The sequence below is a fragment of the Stenella coeruleoalba genome (genome assembly GCF_951394435.1).
Source record: "Stenella coeruleoalba genome assembly, chromosome: 10".
In the NCBI taxonomy this organism is placed as follows: domain Eukaryota; kingdom Metazoa; phylum Chordata; class Mammalia; order Artiodactyla; family Delphinidae; genus Stenella; species Stenella coeruleoalba.
Genome location: NC_137156.1, coordinates 40457698 through 40477410, shown reverse-complemented (window position 1 = coordinate 40477410; position 19713 = coordinate 40457698). Strand labels below are relative to the sequence as shown.

Here is a 19713-nt window from a genome sequence, read left to right as displayed (position 1 = left end):
GCTCTAGGCGTGCAGGCTTCATAGTTGTGGCACGCGGGCTCTAGAGCGCAGGCTCAGTAGTTGTGGCACACAGGCTTATTTGCTCCACAGCATGTGGGATCTTCCCGGACCAGGGATCGAACCAGTGTCCCCTGCATTGGCAGGCTCATTCTTAACCACTGCGCCACCAGGGAAGTCCCTGGTTCAGTGATATTTTTGATGACCTTTCAACGAGCTGTTCTTACAATCCTGACAGTATTCAGCGACACGAGTCCCAGACTGAGTGAGTAATAAAGTTACCAATGAGGAGAATGATACAGGAAAACAAGCTCTGAAATGATGACACCGTTGTCTTGATACTTGACTCCTTGTTCAGCACCCCATTGTGTACCCTCAGTGCTGTGCATTTCTGTAGTAAATAGCTGCTTTCTTTTATCAGGAGTCATGTGGAAGTAACCCGTTTGGTTAACCACCACACAGAATTCTTTTCCAGGCAGCTAGATGTCTCTAAATTTGGTTTGTGACTTCAGTCTTTTTTTTTCCCCCTATAGCATCTGGAGAGGGCCAAATGTGAACTGTGTTGACAGCACTGGGTATACACCTCTGCACCATGCTGCTTTGAATGGCCATAAGTAAGTATTAACGTGCTACATTCCTGCCCCACTCTTCAGAACCCAGGCCTTCAGATTGTCTTTTTAAATTTTTTCCTTCTGTAAAGGTGTACAAAGCAGGGATGCTGAAGAACAGAGAAAAACTAAATTTAGTCCGTCCAGAATTCTTGAGTCTCTCTTTAGTGTATAATATAAACATCCTTCCCCACCCCACTCCCAAAATAACTTTAACCAAAGGTTAAGTTTTACCTTTCTTCTGCTTATTCTCTTCCCCTTTGAAATGGGGCAGTGCCTTGCAATGATCTGGATACGAAGCTCAAATGTGGGGCAGCCAGAACATAATGGTGCTGGATGATGTATTATGTAACCAGTCCCTTTATAAACTGAAAATAGATCGAGTGGTCATGAGAAACTTTCTTTCTGTTGACTTTATCTTTCTGCTTGCCACTCTTTCCTCATAAAATTAGCCTTGTCCACAACAAGAACCATTTTTAAGGGGAAAAATAAATAAATAATATGGCCTATTTAATTCCCTTGAGTATAGAGAGGTTATCAGGAATTTGTGATTTGTGTGGGGTTTGTCTGGGAAGTTTTCTGGAGAAGGTGTGCTTTGGCAAGGGGGTGGGTGGTGGTTTGAGAGAAGGCACAGGTTTCAGTGGTTTAGCAGCTTGAAGAGGGCGCTGCCCTTCAAGTGAGGTAGAATGGCAAGGCTCAGAGCAGGAGCAGGCCGAGTGGTGGAGCACAGAGCGTAGATTTGCCAGGAAGAATGAAAACCAGAGTGTAACGGAAGACAGGGCATCGGGGAGTTTGAGGCCTAATACTAAAGGAGATAAGCAGTAGAAGTTTAGTTTTTATGAGGAAGGATTATTGGGACCATTTAGATTTTTCCGAGCGAGAACAGGGCCCTACCACCTCATGGTATTCTGTCTCACTTTTGCAATATTTGGCCCAGCCTAATTGATGCTGATGTGCCGGAAAGAAGCAATGGCTGTTTCCTTCTACATGAAACTTTTCTAAGATATATGGAATGTGATCATTTCCTGTAATGTGGTCTTTTCTATAACCATCTTAGACAAAGCTAACAGAAAATCTGTAGAGACTCCCTCCACCTTAAATGGTGGGGTAACCTGAATTAAAGTGAATCTTTAAATGACTGTAGCTTGTTAGCCAAGTTCATCTCCAGATGCTGTTTTATTTACAGTGGAGATTTTCTTTGACCTCATGTGCGTGGGGATAGTTATACATTTATATCTACTTAATTAGTGGTGTCACCAAGAAGGAAGCCAAGTCCTTCTTTCTGGATGTATCAAGTGATACCATATGCATCTGGCTTATGTTTGCAGCCACTTTAATTCTGCTCTGCCTGTCCGCTTCCAGCTCCCACATCACTAAGTGCTCTGAATAATGTGGTGAATAATGATATTTGTTTTGCATGACTGCTTTTATGTAAATTCTATCCCTGAATGCTGTTTCAACATCACAAACAAGGAAACATTGCAAGGTTTAGACAAGGGGACCAGACGTTTTCAAAATAATGGAAAATAGATGGATTATGTAGAAAGCCCAGATACACCGGGAGGTGATGAGTCAGTGTAGTGTGCCTCAAGATGGCTCAGCTGCTGTCAACAGCTGTACAAGTAGCTCATGGAATAAAAGGAAGAGCTGGGCGGTGAGCTCAGGTAGAGATGGGGAGCCAGGTGAGATAATCTCTGTGAAAGGGCTTTGTGCCAAACAGATGTGCAGAACTGTTAGTACGAAAGACTTGTGGGTTCTGCAAACTCATGATCGATTTTCGCCTTCTAGGGATGTGGTCGAGGTTCTTCTGAGGAACGACGCGCTGACCAACGTGGCTGACTCTAAAGGCTGTTACCCTCTGCACTTGGCAGCCTGGAAAGGAGATGCCCAGATAGTGCGATTGCTCATCCATCAAGGGCCCTCACACACCAAAGTCAATGAACAGGTTGGAGGGAAGGGAAGCTTTCTCCACTCAGCTACAGCCAGACCTTGGCAGCCCCATCACCGTCTCAGTCCCGTAACTCAGATCTCAGGGAACCAGCTCTTCCCTGGCCTAAGGGTGATTCCCCTCTTCCCAGCGCTACTCCTTCTAGTGCGCCAGGGAAACCTTGTACCATGAAGGGTGCATTTCATATGCATTTGAATCATGCAGATTTGGAATAGTACTGTAACAAAGTTATAAATACTCACCTCACGTGCAAGACTGGAAATAATGCAAATCCTGCAAAATTGCCCAGAGTTCATTTCAAACTGGTGGGCTTTTGCCATCAACGTGGCAGTGCAGCTTTAGCTGGTAAACAGAAATACTCCCAGCATGTGTTGGTACTATGTGAACCATGCCATTGTTTTACATGCATCAGAACTTGCAGGAGTGGTGGTACGAGTGCTAGTGCTGAAAAATGAACTCACAAAGCCACGTGAGTGGAGATCTGAGGTGATTCAGCAGAATGAAGATCATTTCCATGTGTCCTCTAATGTTCATTTACTACTGACCATGCTTTGACAAAGCAGAGAGAATTCTTAAAAAATAAAAAAGGCAGCATTTGAGCAGAAACACCACACACTGGCCATGGATTCAGGTACTCTGAGACTGTACCTTCTCTTCTTTATATTTATTCCTTTGGGAAAGTTATATTTGAATTATGTAAGTTCTAGACAAACCTCTCATAAAATACACCTCCCTGTAGTTTGGATCTGAGATGGTGTCGATTTGCGAGGAGATGGGCCCTCTCTGAATGACAAGCCATTCTCCTGTTGCCCTCTCTGCTCTGAACTGAAGTAGATACTTTTCTTATTTGCTTGAAGGAGAGAGATGCTGCCCTTTCTCAGTAAGCTTAGGACTGTTTCACTAGTGACTTTGCTGAGAGGAGATTGTTCAGTCACCTGTAGGATTAGATCAGGGTTATTCCTCAAAAAAATAGGAAACCATTCTTGAAGTCCCCCTGTCAGCAAGACCATGCACATTCTGTTAAGAGCACATTTTTGATTCAGAGAAGGGCAGCTTCACTGTGAGGAGTGAGAAAACTACAGCAGTGCTCCCAGCTCTCTCCACTTGGAGATTGTTTGTGTACAGCTGTTCATCCGCCTCCCTTTCCCCCTTCTGGCTGTATTTTCTGGGTAGGTGAGCAACAGACATTCAAGATCATCAATGAGGATGTTTGTTTTATAACATTAGGAAGGAAAATTGTCTCTTTAGAATTGCCTCTTTAGAACCTACATGCAACTTTACTCCTCCTGGCTAATGTGACAGTAATTTCTCTTATCTGGAGGAAATTTATAAAAGAGGTTTGCTTTTAACTAATATTCCTCAATGTGGAAAAAACTAGTCACCCATTAAAGTCCTTCTTGTTTAAGAAATTTTCAGCCACCATTTCTAATCCTGTCTTTGCTCACTTTTGCCTTGGAACACAGCTGCTTGGATTTTTGAGCCACTTGAGTATGCTAGCTTGTCCTGCTCACAGCCGCCTCCCGCCTGGAGTGTCCATTGATAAGTGGGACCCAGCCCAGTGCTTTGCGTATCTGGCAGGCAGGTGGGTGGGGCAGGGGCTGGGCACAACGTCTGCAATAGCTCGAAAAACCTAATGCATCTAGGCAGTGGTTACAAGTATTTCACTGATTTATTAAAAACCATTAACGTTGCTTCAGTTGGAAGCTTGGATGAGAGGGGTGATGAGCGCGGTGCCCTGGAGGTTGTCTTCCCCATTAACTTCCTTTTGAGGCACCCAGAGGGCAGATCCAAGTTGTCTAGTGTTGGGCCCCCTCGGGGCTGTGCATTGCTTTGATATATTTCATCCATTTTATCATCACATTTTCTTTTCCTCTCCTTTTTATAGAATGCTCTTGAGATCAAAGAACTCAAAAAGTACGGCCCCTTTGACCCTTATATCAATGCCAAGGTGTGTACTTTTCGCTGCCAGGATTTCTCTGCATCATTTCTCCAAGCTGCACTTTCTCTTCGGTCCTCTTTGGCTTCCACTCTCATCCACTCAGACTCTTCTTCATCAACCTGACGTTTGTCCGCTTCAGCCCATCTGCTTCTGGCTTGCCTGGGAATGGGAAAACGAAGCTTCAGTGGGTTTTGTTCTTGTTTTTAAAACCCATACCAATTCTGGAAAGCTTGGGTGCTTTTCCTGGAATGGCTGAAAAGCTTAGAAGTGGCAGAACTGGGGAAATAGAAGGAACCATATTATGGGCATAATTTACTATTGTGATTTCTAAAATCATTTAAATTCAAAAAAGAAAAGTGCAATTAAAAGATGTTACGCAAAGTAGCTCACTTTTTAATAAGCACAGAAAATGATTAAATTGTACTTCCTAGATTAATTTTTTTTTTTTTTAAGTTTGCTTTCGATATTTCTCTTGAGATGGAATCCGAACAATAGCTTGTGGTGGAGGTGTGGCAGCCAGGGCGTGGGTGACTCCATTTTGCTCTTAAAAGCTGCTGGTGTGGCTCCCGTCTCTTTTCCTTGAGTTTGTGCCTGGGGCTTTGAAGCCTCAGTCCCTTCTCCCCAGCCATTAGCTTCTCTCTCTGCTTGGTCACTCTTGGCCCTTGGAACAGCTCAGAAATAGGAAATGAAGTTGCACGGCCAAGCAGGGCACTTGCCTTGAGTCTCCTTCCCCCGTGAGGCTGGGATAAATAACGGGCTGATGGGCCTAGTGATGAACGTTCAGCCCCCGGCCTCGGCCCTCCACTGCCTCTGGAGGCAAAGCTGGTGGGTTGGGTGATGGTGTTAGCCTGTCTCCTCTGTGCTCTCACCTGCTGTTTTGACTCAAGGTTTCATTCAGATGAGGTTTGCTTTTTGGCAACAATCTGGAGTTTGGCTGAGTCACTGCATTATTCACATCAGCTACCTTTCACTTGGCTCTGAATAATACAGCAGCTGCTGGGAAGGGAAATGTAAGGTCCTTCTGCGCATTTCCAAATGCAAGGCAGATATTTCATGTTTTTCTTTGAAAATACTGATTTAGCAAATGAAGGACCCTATGGGCTGGACGTCGGCAGGCTCTACGGGAGATTTCCTTCAGCTGTTGGGCCCTAATCGTGGAAAAGCAGTTTGATCTGGAGTGGGGGAACACAGTAGTTTTAGTTTGCCCACACTTTCAATTCTGTTTTCTGATCTTCAAGATAGGAAGATAGGAAGATACTTCATCTTCTTTTATTTTTTTGGAAGTAGTGCAGCAGAGTGGAAAACCCTCACAGATCAAGTCAGACCCAAGTTTGAATTCTGTGCTGCCACTTACTGGTGTTGACTTGAACAAGTTACTTAATTTCTCTGAGCTTCAGTTTTCTCTTCTATAAAATGGGATATACCATCTACCTGGCGGGATTATTTTGGAGTTCAAATAAGATCATGTACATGAAGTAAAAATATCTGGTTACTAGTAATATTTGAGGTCCTAATTTTAAAAGGTATATACCATGTGGTATTTCTGAAAGGCTGTTTTGGAATTTATTCTTTGTTACTAGTGAGTGAAGCTTAATGCAGCATTGCTGTATTGGTCCATTCAGGGTTTTGTTTGGGGGGGAAGCACCTTGAAGTGATTGTTTCCCGACTTGGTGGTTACTTTAGTTAGCTTATAAAGCTCTGATTAAAGGGTAAGACTTTTTTTCTTAAAAGCACATTTTCCTATCCCTTGATTTTGCACACATAAAAGAAATTTCGTCTAAATGGAATAAGAACTTACTTCTCTCTTTGGAAATACAGTCTTCCCTCAGTATCTGAGAGGATATTGGTTCTAGGACCTCTGTGGATACTGTGTTCAAGTCCCTTATATAAAATGGTGTAGTGTTTGCACATAACCTACTTCTATCCTCCCATACACCTTAAATCATCTCTAGATTACTTATAATACCTAATAATACAGTGTAATACGATAATACAATGTAAATGCTGTGTAAATAGTTGCCACTTGGTAAATTCAAGTTTTGCTTTTTGGAACGTTCTAGATTTTTTCCCCTGGAATATATTATTTTTAAGCATTACCTTTTAAATTTATTGATTTATTTATTTATTTATGGCTGCATTGGGTCTTCGTTGCTGTGCGTGGGCTTTCTCTAGTTGTGGCGAGTGGGGGCTACATTTTGTTGTGGTGCGTGGGCTTCTCATTGCGGTGGCTTCTCTTGATGTGGAGCATGGGCTCTAGGTGCACGGGCTTCAGTAGTTGTGGCACACGGGCTCAGTAGTTGTGGCTCATGGGCTCTAGAGCGCAGGCTCAGTAGTTGTGGCGCATGGGCTTAGTTGCTCCGCGGCATGTGGGATCTTCTCAGACTAGGGCTTGAACCCGTGTCCCCTGCATTGGCAGGCGGATTCTTAACCACTGCACCACCAGGGAAGTTCCTCTCCCAGAATATTTTTGATCCATAGTTGGTTGACTCATCAGATGCAGAACGCGTGGATTGGGAGGGCCAACTGTACTACCCTTTGCCTCCACCCCACCCACCCCCCCCTCAAAGGCCAAGTGACGTAAACGCCGTTAAGGGATAAGGCTATTTGGGTTGTGCTAAGAATGCAGACTCTTCTCAGGCTGATTCAGTTCTAACCTCCATAGGTTTTATGGGTTTTCATTGACCTGGTGTGTCTAGGAATTGTTTTTGCTAAAATACATTTGTGTGCTAAGTCCTATCAAGCACCTGTAGAAATTAAGAAGTTGCAGATGCCTTTCCTGGGAGCAGAGATGGTTTTCATGAGCTTTTATCTTCCTCTTTACCATATGGACCTTTTCCTGTTTCAGCAAGTCAGCATAAACCAGTCCAAATGTACGTCATCCTTAGCTAAGGTGAAACTATTAAAATTGTTTACTTACCCCCTTTTAAAACAATTTTAACTTAGTCTGAATATCATAAGATGAGCAGTAGTCAAAGTCGTTTTATGGTAGGTCTGTTTCTCCAGACACTTAAAAGTAATTCACAGGGGCTTCCCTGGTGGTGCAGTGGTTAAGAATCTGCCTGCCAATGCAGGGGACATGTGTTCGAGCCCTGGTCTGGGAAGATCCCACATGCCATGGAGCAATGAAGGCCGTGCACCACAACTACTGAGCCTGTGCTCTAAAGCCCGTGAGCCACAACTACTGAAGTCCGTGTGCCTAGAGCCCGTGCTTCACAACAAGAGAAGCCACCACAATGAGAAGCCCGCGCACCACAAAGAAGAGTAGCTCCCGCTCGCCACAACTAGAGAAAAGCCTGCGCACAGCAACAAAGACCCAATGCAGCCAAAAATAAATTAAAAAAAGTAAAAAAAAAAAAAGAAGTCCATGTTCAAATTTCACCAATTATCTCAATAATGTCCTTTAGAGCAATTTCTTTTTCTGGTCCAAGATACAGTCCAGGATCATACATAATCTGAAACAGTTATCCTCAGCCTTTTCTAGTCATTCATGACATTGACATTTTTGAAGAGCATAGGCTGTTTGTTTTGTAGACTGGCCCTCAGTTTGAGTTTGTCTGATAATTCCTCTTGATTTGGTTCAGGTTATACATTTTTGGCAGTAATGCCACAAGAGTGATGTTCGTCCTTCCTTTTTAGTGCATCGCATCACCAGGCACATGATGTCAGTTTGTTTTGTTCTTGATGATGATGAATGATGTTTAAGTTGGTGTCTGCTAGGCTGGTAACCTTTTTAATATTAGTTTTCCTGGGCTTTACCCTCTGAGGTGCTACCTTGGCAGACCTGGGGTGGGGCTCAGTATTAGTTACCTTTAAGCTCCCTTGTAATTCCAAAACGAAGCTTGTTTAAGAACCACTGATCTAGGCTAACTTTCCACTAGAGCAGGATTCCTCTTTTCTCACCTAAAACGCAGGCCATCTACCCCTTATTTTATTTGTTTGTTTCTCCTAGTAGCAAGCAGAATTACTCTTGGCAGCCTCTTTTTGAATTCCACTGATTTTTGGTTTCTTATGCTTGATTGATACCTATTTTCCTAAACCTTCCCTCTGTTGGTCAGAGTTCTGCCTTCAGAGCTTTGCAGAGTAAGTCTGACTCCTCCTCCACATGAGGAACTTGGTTCTCATGCTTTTCCTGTGTCTTCTAAATCTTTGTAGACCCACTTTGTCTTTTTGTTCCAATTTGGGTATATTTCTAGAGACTATACCATCGTTGCTCCAGAGAGCTGTAGCCCCGGTGTTCCTAACTTAGATATCTGTCAGCGGTGGACAAGAGTGCAGTTGGGCTATAATCCAAGCACTGGGAGGTGATGGTTTTGAATAGTTCCCAGAGGAGAAAAGTCACGGGAATGTTTCTAGATGGTTTTCTGCTGTTTGTAGTTTATGTGTGTGTGTGTGTGTGTGTGTGTGTGTGTGTGTGTGTATGTATATAAAACACATGAGTAATGGATTTATACATTGAATGGGGTCTCCAGATATAAAGGGTATAGGGATTTTTTTTTTTTTTTTAGAAGTAATGACCTAGCAAGGAAAAAATGAAAGTGGGTCTCAAGATGAGTAGGAGTGGGGAGTTTGTGCAAAGCCTTGGGGGAAAATTGGGATATTTCATCTCAGTCCCCATCCTTAGTCCAGATTCATAGTAGTGTGATTCTGTGAACTCTTGGGGTGTTGTAAGCACCCATGGTGTGATTTGAAAGGTGTGAAAGAGAGGGATTCCAGGTGGTTGAGAGTTTGTACCCTCCCTGGAATCCCTCTCTTCCTTGTGGGTCCATAAATCCAAAACTTTAGTGACTTCTTGCCCTGAAAATTGTTAGGCTCCAAGGGGAAGCGGTAGTAAGAGCTCATTGTGATGGCCTGTGTTCAGTAGTCGAGAGATGTGGTCACCACAGACGTAAACTCAAGAGTATTGTAGTTACCAGAGCATGTCTGGCAAGACTGAAACATAAATAAGATGCTTCCTACACTGTGAATATAAACTGCAGAGATGTGGTTAGGCCATTTTTAACATAGGCAGGCAGTTTGCCTGGTAGTGATCAAGACCATGCCTTTAGCGAGGCAGCTCTGTGGTAGCTGCTTTAGTTCTGGCAGAAACCCAGAGAAGACTTTTTCCCCTAGAGTTTTACAGTTCTTCAGGCCCTAATGACATACTTTTTACAGATTATTCTGGTTGTTGGGAGACAACTTGGATATAAAAGAGATAGCAGTGTCTACTTCAGAGTAAACGAGTTTTTTTGGACTGGAGTTTTAATGAGAATAAGCTGACTTTCTTGGCCCTTGCTGTCATGCTAATCTTGAGATATAAAACCCTGAGAATCCTCTTAAACTTCTTTGAGTTGCAACTCTGCCCCAGGATCCCTCTACAGGAAGCTCCTGTGAGTTTTCATTGCTGTAGCTGTCTTTTCTTCTCATGAGAAAGCGAGGTGACAGCTCTAAGTTTTTCATGCCATAGCTTAATAGGAAGTGGGCATATGGGTGGCCTGAAAGGTTTGTTTGGCACAGGGAGCCCCAAGGATTTACTTCCAGCCCAGCGTTTCTCCTGCCCTCCAGACTTTCAGGTTGACGTGGAATTCGCCCCTTGGACCCAGCTGTATCACAGGAGGCCATTGCTAACTGGCTGTGTTCTGTGGCCAGAGAAGTCTGTCTGCACCTTCTCAGCAGCTGCTCTCCTGGAGCTGTGTTGGAGCTCAGTGCTGCTTCCTCTGTTTATCTGTGTGCATTTATCTTTGCATGTGGCTCTTGCTACCACCCTTTCTGTCCTTGTTTCATTAAAAAAAAATTTCTTTGCTATCATTTTGGCCTTTTGGGGCCTTGCGCCTAGTAGCCCTGGATCTTTCTGATACACTTGGTGTAGCTGGAAAAAATGATGCAGTTAAATGCCAGATCAAAAGCAGATGGAATTGCATGCATGTTTGGGTAACTTCTAGTCTGTTACTTTTAATGTCATTAATAGAATTGAAGCAATTGTGGAAACATTTAATCTTTACCTTTTGACCACTGAAAGGTGCATAATATTGACCTGAAGGACACATGCCCTCAGAAGCTTTGTTTCCCCAAAGTGGCAGAAGCCTCCTGGATAAATTCAGGAATCTCAAAATCTTGTGGGAGAATTATTATTTTCATTAATGCTTCTAAAAATGGAGAGGTCGTGGAAATTCCTCTATGCCTGCTCTAGTTATACATTGTCAGTAGTAGTAAAAGAAAGATCATAATTGGAATGATTAACATTTTGCTTCTGATGGTTGATAAAGCACAAACTTCTCCTGCTTTATCTCAGGTTCTCCCTTTAGTTTGAAACAAAATTGACATCAGAGGACCTGTGGGGTTGTGAATTTGAATTAATGGCAATGTTACAATCTTGAATATTTTGCACCTCTCACACAAAACATTCTGGTGTCTGATTGTATCTTTCTTACCTAAGAAACGCTTCTTGGCACAGTTGTAGGTCCTGCATGCATTGGCTGGGGCAGGCTCCTGGAGCAGGCTCAGGGTGGCATCTGGGTCCCGCGTTACTCTGTGACTGAGCTCAGGTGCCTCAGTCCCCTGGCAGTGGCTGTTGGCTGATATGTTGAGAGTGATCTTGGGTGCTCTGCTCTGTAACTTTCATTGTTGGCCAATTGATTTGCATGCATGGAGCTACGCAGACGACAAACTCTTTCCAAAAAGCTTGTGTGCGAGGCAATGGATGGTCAGCAGATCCAGAATCAGGACCACGGGGTTGGCTCAATAGAAATTGTAAAACCAGTTGAAGTTTAAATTGAGTCAATGGCAGTGATATTACGGGCATCCATCTGTGCCAGGGCTTCTCCCCGCGGCCTGCTGTGTTCCCAAGGTGGCTCTCCTTGCCGTCTGGAGACACGTCTACATTGGCACAGAGGAGACTACAAAGGCTGAGGTGCCGACTGCTCCCCTCTGGCAGTAACTGGGGCAGATGAGGCTGACTGGAGCAGCCGGGCTTGTTTGCGGGATTCTGACATAGTTCTATTAGTCCCCAAGTGTTGCTGCTATTTTTCTCATTTAAATTTCAATGGTTTTACGTGTGATTACCCCAGTTGTCTGCCAGTCTGCTGGTCACCTTTCTGACATCATCCGCCTGTTGACTCTTTAGAACAATGACAACGAGACGGCCCTGCACTGCGCAGCACAGTATGGCCACACGGAGGTGGTGAAGGTCCTCTTAGAGGAGCTGACTGACCCCACCATGCGCAACAACAAGTTCGAGACGCCTCTGGACCTGGCTGCACTCTACGGGAGGCTGGAGGTGGTGAAGATGCTCCTCAACGCACACCCCAACCTCCTGAGCTGCAACACTAAGAAGCACACCCCTCTGCACTTGGCAGCAAGGAATGGCCACAAAGCCGTGGTCCAGGTCCTCCTGGATGCCGGCATGGATAGCAATTACCAGGTAGTGGGGCGGACGTACCTCCCAGGCCCAAGGGACGTAGTCATTTTGGAAAAGGCACAAGCGCCATGCTGCTGGGCTGTGTTCCTATTTAGCACGGTTCACATCACATGTCAGATGCTTCCATTTGCTGACTCATTGTAATGAGAAACTTTAGAGACAAAGAAACTCCTCCAGTGAGTCTGTTATTTTTTGTTTCTTTTCAGGGGTAATACATGGTCATTATACCCTGAAAAGACATGCTTATGGACTCTCTCTTGAAATTAGAAAACTTTCATTATCTTCCTATACCTGTGTTCCCACTGCCACCATTAGCGCCTCCAAAGTCCCATCAACTTGATGTTGCCGACAGGAGACTTAACATTTTCCTTTGTTGGTAGCTTTCTCCATTCAGATGAATGGCCATTTCTTAGGCTTTGCATCCATCAGACCACATTTGAAGTTAAGGTGTTTTCCCCCCCTTGTACTTTTCTTCTCATCATTCCTTCCACCCAGGAAGGTGGGGTTTTTAGGAGTGTCACCAATAGGTGGTTCCAAGGGTAACAGTGCAGTTATTCATGTGTGGCCTCCTGGTGGCACATCAAACACCCAAGTATGGGCCACGATTGTGGTTTTGGAATCCAGACAAGAAAAGTGGGAAAGATAATGACAGAGGACTTTGTGTGGTTTATTTTATTTTCCTGTCCCTTCTTGTCTACGTCCCATTTGTCGTGTGAAGCCACGCCAAACCTGGGTCACTGTTCTGATGATATCCTGCTCTGCGCTCTCATTTGCTTTCCAGACGGAGAAGGGCAGTGCTTTGCATGAGGCTGCTTTGTTTGGCAAGACCGATGTGGTGCAAATCCTGCTGGCTGCAGGTGAGAGGTTGGCAGCGCTCTTGTCTACACAGCATGCCAGGGTTGGGATCATTTCCCCCAGGATCCCTGGAGGGGGATTTTTACTGGCTGCCTTTGAACCTAATATGTGTATGTCTCCACTGGTTGATTGCAAATGTACGAAGTTCTTGTATAGCTGGATAAAATATCTTTGGATGAAAACGTTGGTTGTGCTGCCAGGAGCATTAGGTATCCTGGAATTTGACCCGCTTTGAGGCTGGCTTGAAAATTCTCACTCCCCTGGTCCACCTGGTGTGCCTTTCTAGGAATTGACGTCAACATAAAAGATAACCGTGGACTGACTGCCTTAGACACTGTCCGGGAGCTGCCATCTCAGAAGAGCCAGCAGATAGCAGCACTGATCGAAGGTATGGGTCCATCTCCCTGCCGCAGGGACCAGGGGACACGCTGGCTGAACCAAGCCACTGGTATTTGGTGCAGCTTTTTTTGGTCTTTCCATGTAGATCACATGACTGGAAAAAGAAGTGCAAAAGAGGTAGATAAAACCCCCACAACCCAGCCACCTCTCATCTCCAACATGGACTCCATATCCCAGAAGTCTCAGGGTGAGTCGGCTCTCTTCTGCCAGCAAAGGGGCTCTCAGCTTGAAAAGAGTTGAACGTTCTTTGGCAGAATGGAAAATCTTAATTTAAATAATTATTTTGGGGGATTGGGAGTACTTAGTAAGTTCATATTCAAATTCATTTTTTTCCAACTACTATATGAAGTTTTCTTGGGCAAAGCTTAGGCCGTGATGGTGGACTTTTTCTTTCCTACTTTATTTTATTCTCTGCTTTTAGAGTTGGCTCTGTGAGAGCTATCCTGGGATGTGTGGTAGACAGGATGATCTCAAGATGAACTCAAATCTCAGTGAAACCTTTTTTTTCTAACACACACTTTAGTGCCTTGAGTATAGCTGGCTCACAGTAAATATTTAATGAGTGTCATCTGGTTGGTAGATGTGTATATGGCAGATTTTAGTAGTCTATCATTTGTCCAACACATGTGGTCTGGGTGCTAGCTTGGGCAGTCCAGCCTCTCCATCATTAGCCAGGATCCACCTTTTCAGATTGATTGAGCAGCCTTTTGGGTCCTAGGTCTGATGAATGAGAAAGACAAAACACTGGCTGACACCTCCCCCAGATACAGATCACAATGAAGAAAGCTCGAGAAACAGAGCAAAGCCAGATACTGAAAAAGGAAAGGGATTTTTCAGAGGAATGCAGAGATGCAAGGGTTCAGGGGTTCTCAGCCTGTCTTTACTGTAGAGTCCTTGTTCCCCTCCCCTGGTCACACTTTTTTTCTTGACCTCATAATTTGCTGGTAATGGGATTAGTAGTTCACTAAGCTCTTAGCTTTCAGGGATTTTACAGTTACAGTTTTGACTCTTTGCAAGTGACCCAGAGATCCCTGGTCTATAACCAGATCCCTGGTTACTTTGCAGAGTCACAAATTTGGATCCCAGGCACTCTGAGGTTCGTAGTTGTCTAGTGAGTGAGTTGTAGCTGCACAGCGCCTTCATCTCAGAAAGGCTTCACCACCCTCTATTTTGCTTGGGCACATGGAGGTTCTTGTTAACTTTTAAAGGGATTACTGAAGTTTTCCAGTTGTACCTTGCTACATCTTATGGTTTAAGTTTATGCTGTCATGGCATTGAGGTATTTGGGAATTTATAACGATCTTGGGAGATGTCCTTCATAGATGTCAAAGGTTCCATATTGAATTGGAGAAAAATCTGTTCATTTCTCAGAGTATGAAGCGCAGATGAAACTCTCTATATTTATTCCTGTCCGTGGAGAAAGCCGTGATTTATTTTCCTGCTCTAGGTTAACGTTGGTCAAGTTCAGGTGGCCGAAGGGGCTTTGGGTTGTTCCTGTGGTGGGAAGTCCAAGACTGTGCTGTCCTCTCACCGACTCTCTTGCCTTCTAACCCCTCTTCAGGTGATGTGGAGAAAGCAGTGACTGAACTGATCATCGATTTTGACAGCAACATGGAAGAGGAGGGTCCCTACGAGGCTCTGTACAATGCTGTCTCCTGCCATTCATTGGACAGCACGGCCAGCGGGCGCTCGTCTGACCGGGACTCCGTGAGCAGGGAGGCCGAGACGGCGGGAGTGAAAGCTGCTGGAGTGAGGCCTGTACGTGGCTGACCCTCTGTACCGGGGTTCTGTTGTCCACCTCTGCTCTGCTGGGGAGTGGGAGAGAGGATGTGCGACCCCCAGTGCCAGCTGTGTTTCAGGGGCCTGGGTCCCACCCACCCTATTCTCCTGGGGGCTCTGCACCATCTCCCTCTTGCTTAGTGTGGTCAAACTCTACAGCTTGTGTTGAGGTACAATTTTAATTTTTCCAGTTTCAATATAACCTGTTTGCATCCTTCTGTTACTTTTTTGACCTTAGAGTAAATTGAAGCATTTTATTTCTATTTAGCCTCACTGCTGCTTCTGTCTTTGGGGCCTTTGCTATATATTGTTTGTTTCTTTCGGGAGAGCAGTTCTGTCGATGAAAGAGCTTGCTAAATAAGTTCCTGTCAGCCCTGAGTACATGTTCACCTTCCATTTGCCCTAAAAAATTTATCCATTTGTATTTGGACAGATTTTGTGTTCAGCAGGGTTGTAGCAAGGCTTAATCAGACAGTGTATGTATTAGTATGTACATTCCTATTTTTCCCATAGTTATAACCCCTCCAGCCATTGAAATAGTAGGATGGGGACAACCCTGAATTTTTCCCTCTAAAGGTCAACCTTCCCATCTGACTGCTTCTTTCTCTAGCCCTTGCTTCTTCTTCTTCTTCTTCTTCTTCTTCTTCTTTTTTAATTTTTATTTATTTTTTTTGGCTGTATTGGGTCTTCTTTGCTGAGCGTGGGCTTTCTCTAGTGGTGGCGAGTGGGGGCTACTCTTTGTTGCGGTGCACGCGCTTCTCATTGCAGTGGCTTCTCTTGTTGCGGAGCATGAGCTCTAGGCGTGCGGGCTTCAATAGTTGCAGCACGCAGGTTCAGTAGTTGTGGCATGCGGGCTCTAGAGCACGTGGGCTTCAGTAGTTTTGGTGTGTGGGCTCAGTAGTTGCGGCGCACGGGCTTCAGTAGTTGTGGCTCATGGGCTCCAGAGCGCAGGCTCAGTAGTTGTGGCACATGGGCTCAGTTGCTTCGTGGCATGTGGGATCTTCCCAGACCAGGGCTCAAACCTGTGTCCCCTGCACTGGCAGGTGGATTCTTAACCACTGTGCCACCAGGGAAGTCTCTCTAGCACTTGCTTCTACTTCTAGCCTTATACATTGTTCTCCAGACTCCTTACCCCCATTTTCTCTCCCAGGGTTTTACTGTGAGCCTAAGCCTGAATCAGTGGTCCCATGGCCCTTCCTTCCTGCACTGTTGAGGTTTTGAGCATTGCACTTTTAATAAACAGGCATTGCTCTAACAGGATCCCAGTGATAGTCCCACCTTGAGGCATATTTTCAGGTGTATATTACTTCTTCCTGTTGGAGAGGCTGGCCCTTCCCTTTTGGTGCAAATCTGGCTTATGACCATTTTGATGATCCCTTGGCTGCCTGGTGATCCTCAGGCTTTTCATTAATTCCCTGGGAATGGCCTGCTGTTTTTGGTGTTCTTTTTTGTTCGGCTTCTTGCCCTGCCCTGGGATAGTCCCAGCATTTCAGTATGGATTTTGGAAAGGCCCACCAGTCTTGTGGTAGAACCCCTAGAGCGGGCGTTATCGAGGACTGTGATGAAACTCCTTGTCGGTGGTGAAAGCAAGTGCACGTGCCGAGCACCGCTCACACGGTGCTTCTGCAGACAGAGCTAGGGTTTTTTTTGTTTTTTTATTTGTTTGTTTCCACTTCTTTCACCGTTAGGTACAAATGAATTAGGGAAATCCAACCTGTGGAGGAAGGTGTTGCTTTCAGTGGCACTTACAGGTGATGCCCATTAGAGGGAGCTGGAGGCTTTGCAAGAAGAACACGGGATTCCTGAAGGAAGCTTTGAAGGAGCAAGTTCCTGTGAGGCTTAGCCACTGATTTACACAGGTTCTTTGTTCATCCCACTGTAGTAATCTAGCCTCCTATGGTCCTGCTAAGTAGAAACTGATACATCTTGGGGTGCATGCTTTGCCAGTTTTAATTGAGTATGTTGTTGCTGTGCTGCCTTCCTGGTCCTTGGTAATTAACTGTGGCCAAGGGACTGTTCTACGTCTGGTAAACACAGCGGATGGTATCTGTAAATCAGCTTCATAGTTCCAGGCCCCTGGGCCATAGTTTTCACGGTAGAAAAGACCATGAAAGACCCATGCTTCTCTTTCCTTCCAGGGTCCCTGGTGATTACCTCTTCCACAAGAGCCTTTCACATTGTTCTTTCTAGGCTCCTTTAGCCTTGGGAAGGCTTCTAGGATGAGTCATTTTTGTTGTTGTTACGTTTCATTTTGGTTTTCCTCAGCTCTTTGTGTCCCACAGTTGGATAACTGGTGAGATTATGGGCCTGCTCCGTCTGCTGTTCCCCTCCTTACAAGGTGGCCCTGGACCAGGCTTGTTCCTACGCTTCTGGAGCAAAGAAGGGTGGGGAAAGTAGACTTAGTGGGAAATCTGACCTCAAAAGCTTTGTTCAGCTTGACCATATGAACTTGTTTTGGAGTCGTATCAAGATATAATACCAAGCAGTAAAGCGTGTTTAACAGAGAGATCATGGATGCCAAGTGCTAACTAACCCGGCGGCTCCTAAAACATGAGAAGTGTCTTTCCTTGCAGGTTTCTCTGAGGCTGTCACATAATTCAACACTCACCTCCACACCGACGTGTAAAAATACTCTCGTTCTAGCAACACAGTGGACTAACCTGCAAGCCAGGGAAGGAGCTGGCAGGTCAACTCCTGTTTCAGGTTCCCACCCCCTTCCCTGTAGGAACATTGACTCTCAGGCATAAATAGGACTGTGGGATATAAAGACGCTAAAAGTACAGCAGGGACAGTGGCAAAACTCTCTTCAGCCTTCTTTCACCAAAGATCATTCTGTGTATTCCTGATACTGTCTACCCATGATCTAGATAATCCCGTCTTCAGTGAGTTTCTTGCTCTAGAGCAGGGGGTTGGTGAACCAAGGCCCACAGACAGCTGCCTGTTTTTGTGAATAAAGTTGTATTTGGAACATAGCCATGCCCAGTCATTCACATATTTTCTGTGGCTACGTTTGTGCCCCAGTGGCAGAGTTTACTGCAAACCCTAAAATATTTACTGTGTAGCCCTTTAAGAAAAAGCTTGCCAACCCCTGCAAGGGCAGATAACTGACAAATAGTCCTTTTTTAAATGGGCTGAGATGAAATAGGGTTTTCATATGCTAATGGTACATAATAGTAATCACTGAAGGAGGTGACCAAGGATAAGAGACAGTTCTGAGGTTTGAATAACATTCAAGTTTGAGCAGGAGTTGATGTTTTTGTCCTTGATTGCTTTCCTCATTACTTCCCTAATAATTTTGGTTTGTTAGAACTCTGACAAGTTGATTCTTTTGATTTAGTGTTTCCTCTTTTTAGAGTAGATTGGAAGTTGAGCCACTGGTTTTCCTATACTCGAGTTTGTGTATCAGTATCATGAAGGACATTTTCTGATGAGGTAGTTGTGTGTTTTCAGTGCTGATATTTCTCACTGTGGTCAAGGATATGACAGAGGTGTTTATAGTCTCTGCTACAAACATCAAAAAACAAAGAGCAATGCTAATTGAATTGTGTATGTGTGCAGGGTTCTCCATCTTGTTCAGATACTAAACGTTGAGTTTAGTCTTTCAGGGGAATTCTTTACATTATTCTTTTTTATTTCCAAAGACTGAGATAAGAGTAAACCAAAGAGTTAAATTCTTGAAAAAAGACATAGTAAAATACTTATTTTTTCTCTTCTACAGAGGGAACGTCCTCCGCCTCCAGCAAAACCACCACCCGATGAAGAGGAGGAAGACCGCATAGATAAGAAGTATTTTCCCTTGACAGCTTCTGAGGTAGAGGGTTGAAGGTTTACTCCCATCACTGAAATATGATTTTTTGGAAAGTGCATCAAATGCGTGCTTAAAGAAGACTTTGCTTTGTCATTGTTTTTATCACCTCTTTGGATTAGTAAATTTGCATTGTGTATATCAGTAATCCAAAGTAGGACCTTTCAAACTCACTCAGAAGTACTGAGCAAGGAATTTTACTAGGCTCTCTAGCAGATGGGCCAATTATTGATCAGCCGTGCCACATGGGAAGCCAAACATGCACATTTTCCTGGCTCCATTAGGCTAAACAGTCTCACTTTTGGCTCTTGTACCTGTGTTGTCTTTTGATACAAAGTGTGGAGTATCCCCCTAATCACTGTTCTCTAGACTGGGTCAGATTAGCAAGCTTTGATGCTTGTGACCCAAAAGGCCTTATTTCTGTTTTTGCAATTTCCCTCTTCATTTCATATGAAGAATCTGCACCAGGACAGACATGGAAAATGTCATGAAAACTCAACTAGAAGAGAAATAAGAGTCATGGGGGCAGGGGAAATCAAAGGAGGTAATTTGAAAAGAATAGTTCACCTTTTCAAAAAAGAAATGTTATCCTGGGGCAAATGGTTCAACCTTCTCACTTAGGTATATGAAGAAAATCATGTTTTCCTTAACCTTTCATCTTCACAATGCTCCTTTAACACTTCCTGCCATTCAGAGAATATATTTATTGAGTGTTTATTCAAAATATTGTATAATTTCAATAGTTTTTTGTAGCTCATTCAATGCCCTATTGTTCTTTAACTTAAAAACCAGCTAACATAAACTAGTCAATTAAGTCTCATTACTTTGTCCCCAGAAGTCGGAGTTAAGTTTTTTTTACTGCCATGGACCATCCAGTGAGACAGGTTCTTTTATTTAATATAAACATATGCAACCAGAAGGATGACATCAGTTTGACAAAATGTATAAATACAAGGAAGCCCTTTTTAGAATGTAAAGTCAGTGTTGGAG

At 44.2% G+C, this 19713-nt stretch overlaps 1 protein-coding gene across 11 annotated transcripts in view; it reads left to right on the top strand.

Moving 5' to 3' along the window:
- ANKS1A (ankyrin repeat and sterile alpha motif domain containing 1A) overlaps window positions 1-19713 on the top strand; it is a 188068-nt gene that overhangs the window by 73828 nt on the left and 94527 nt on the right. For 7 of the 11 annotated variants that reach the window (XM_079933763.1, XM_079933761.1, XM_079933762.1 and 4 more), the window contains exons 2-10: window positions 531-611; window positions 2394-2550; window positions 4439-4501; window positions 11592-11888; window positions 12667-12742; window positions 13027-13128; window positions 13225-13326; window positions 14701-14897; window positions 18637-18729. In XM_079933763.1, coding sequence (XP_079789889.1) covers window positions 531-611; window positions 2394-2550; window positions 4439-4501; window positions 11592-11888; window positions 12667-12742; window positions 13027-13128; window positions 13225-13326; window positions 14701-14897; window positions 18637-18729 — 1168 coding nt within the window. The other 4 variants (XM_079933764.1, XM_079933759.1, XM_079933756.1 and 1 more) reach the window with 3 other exon arrangements.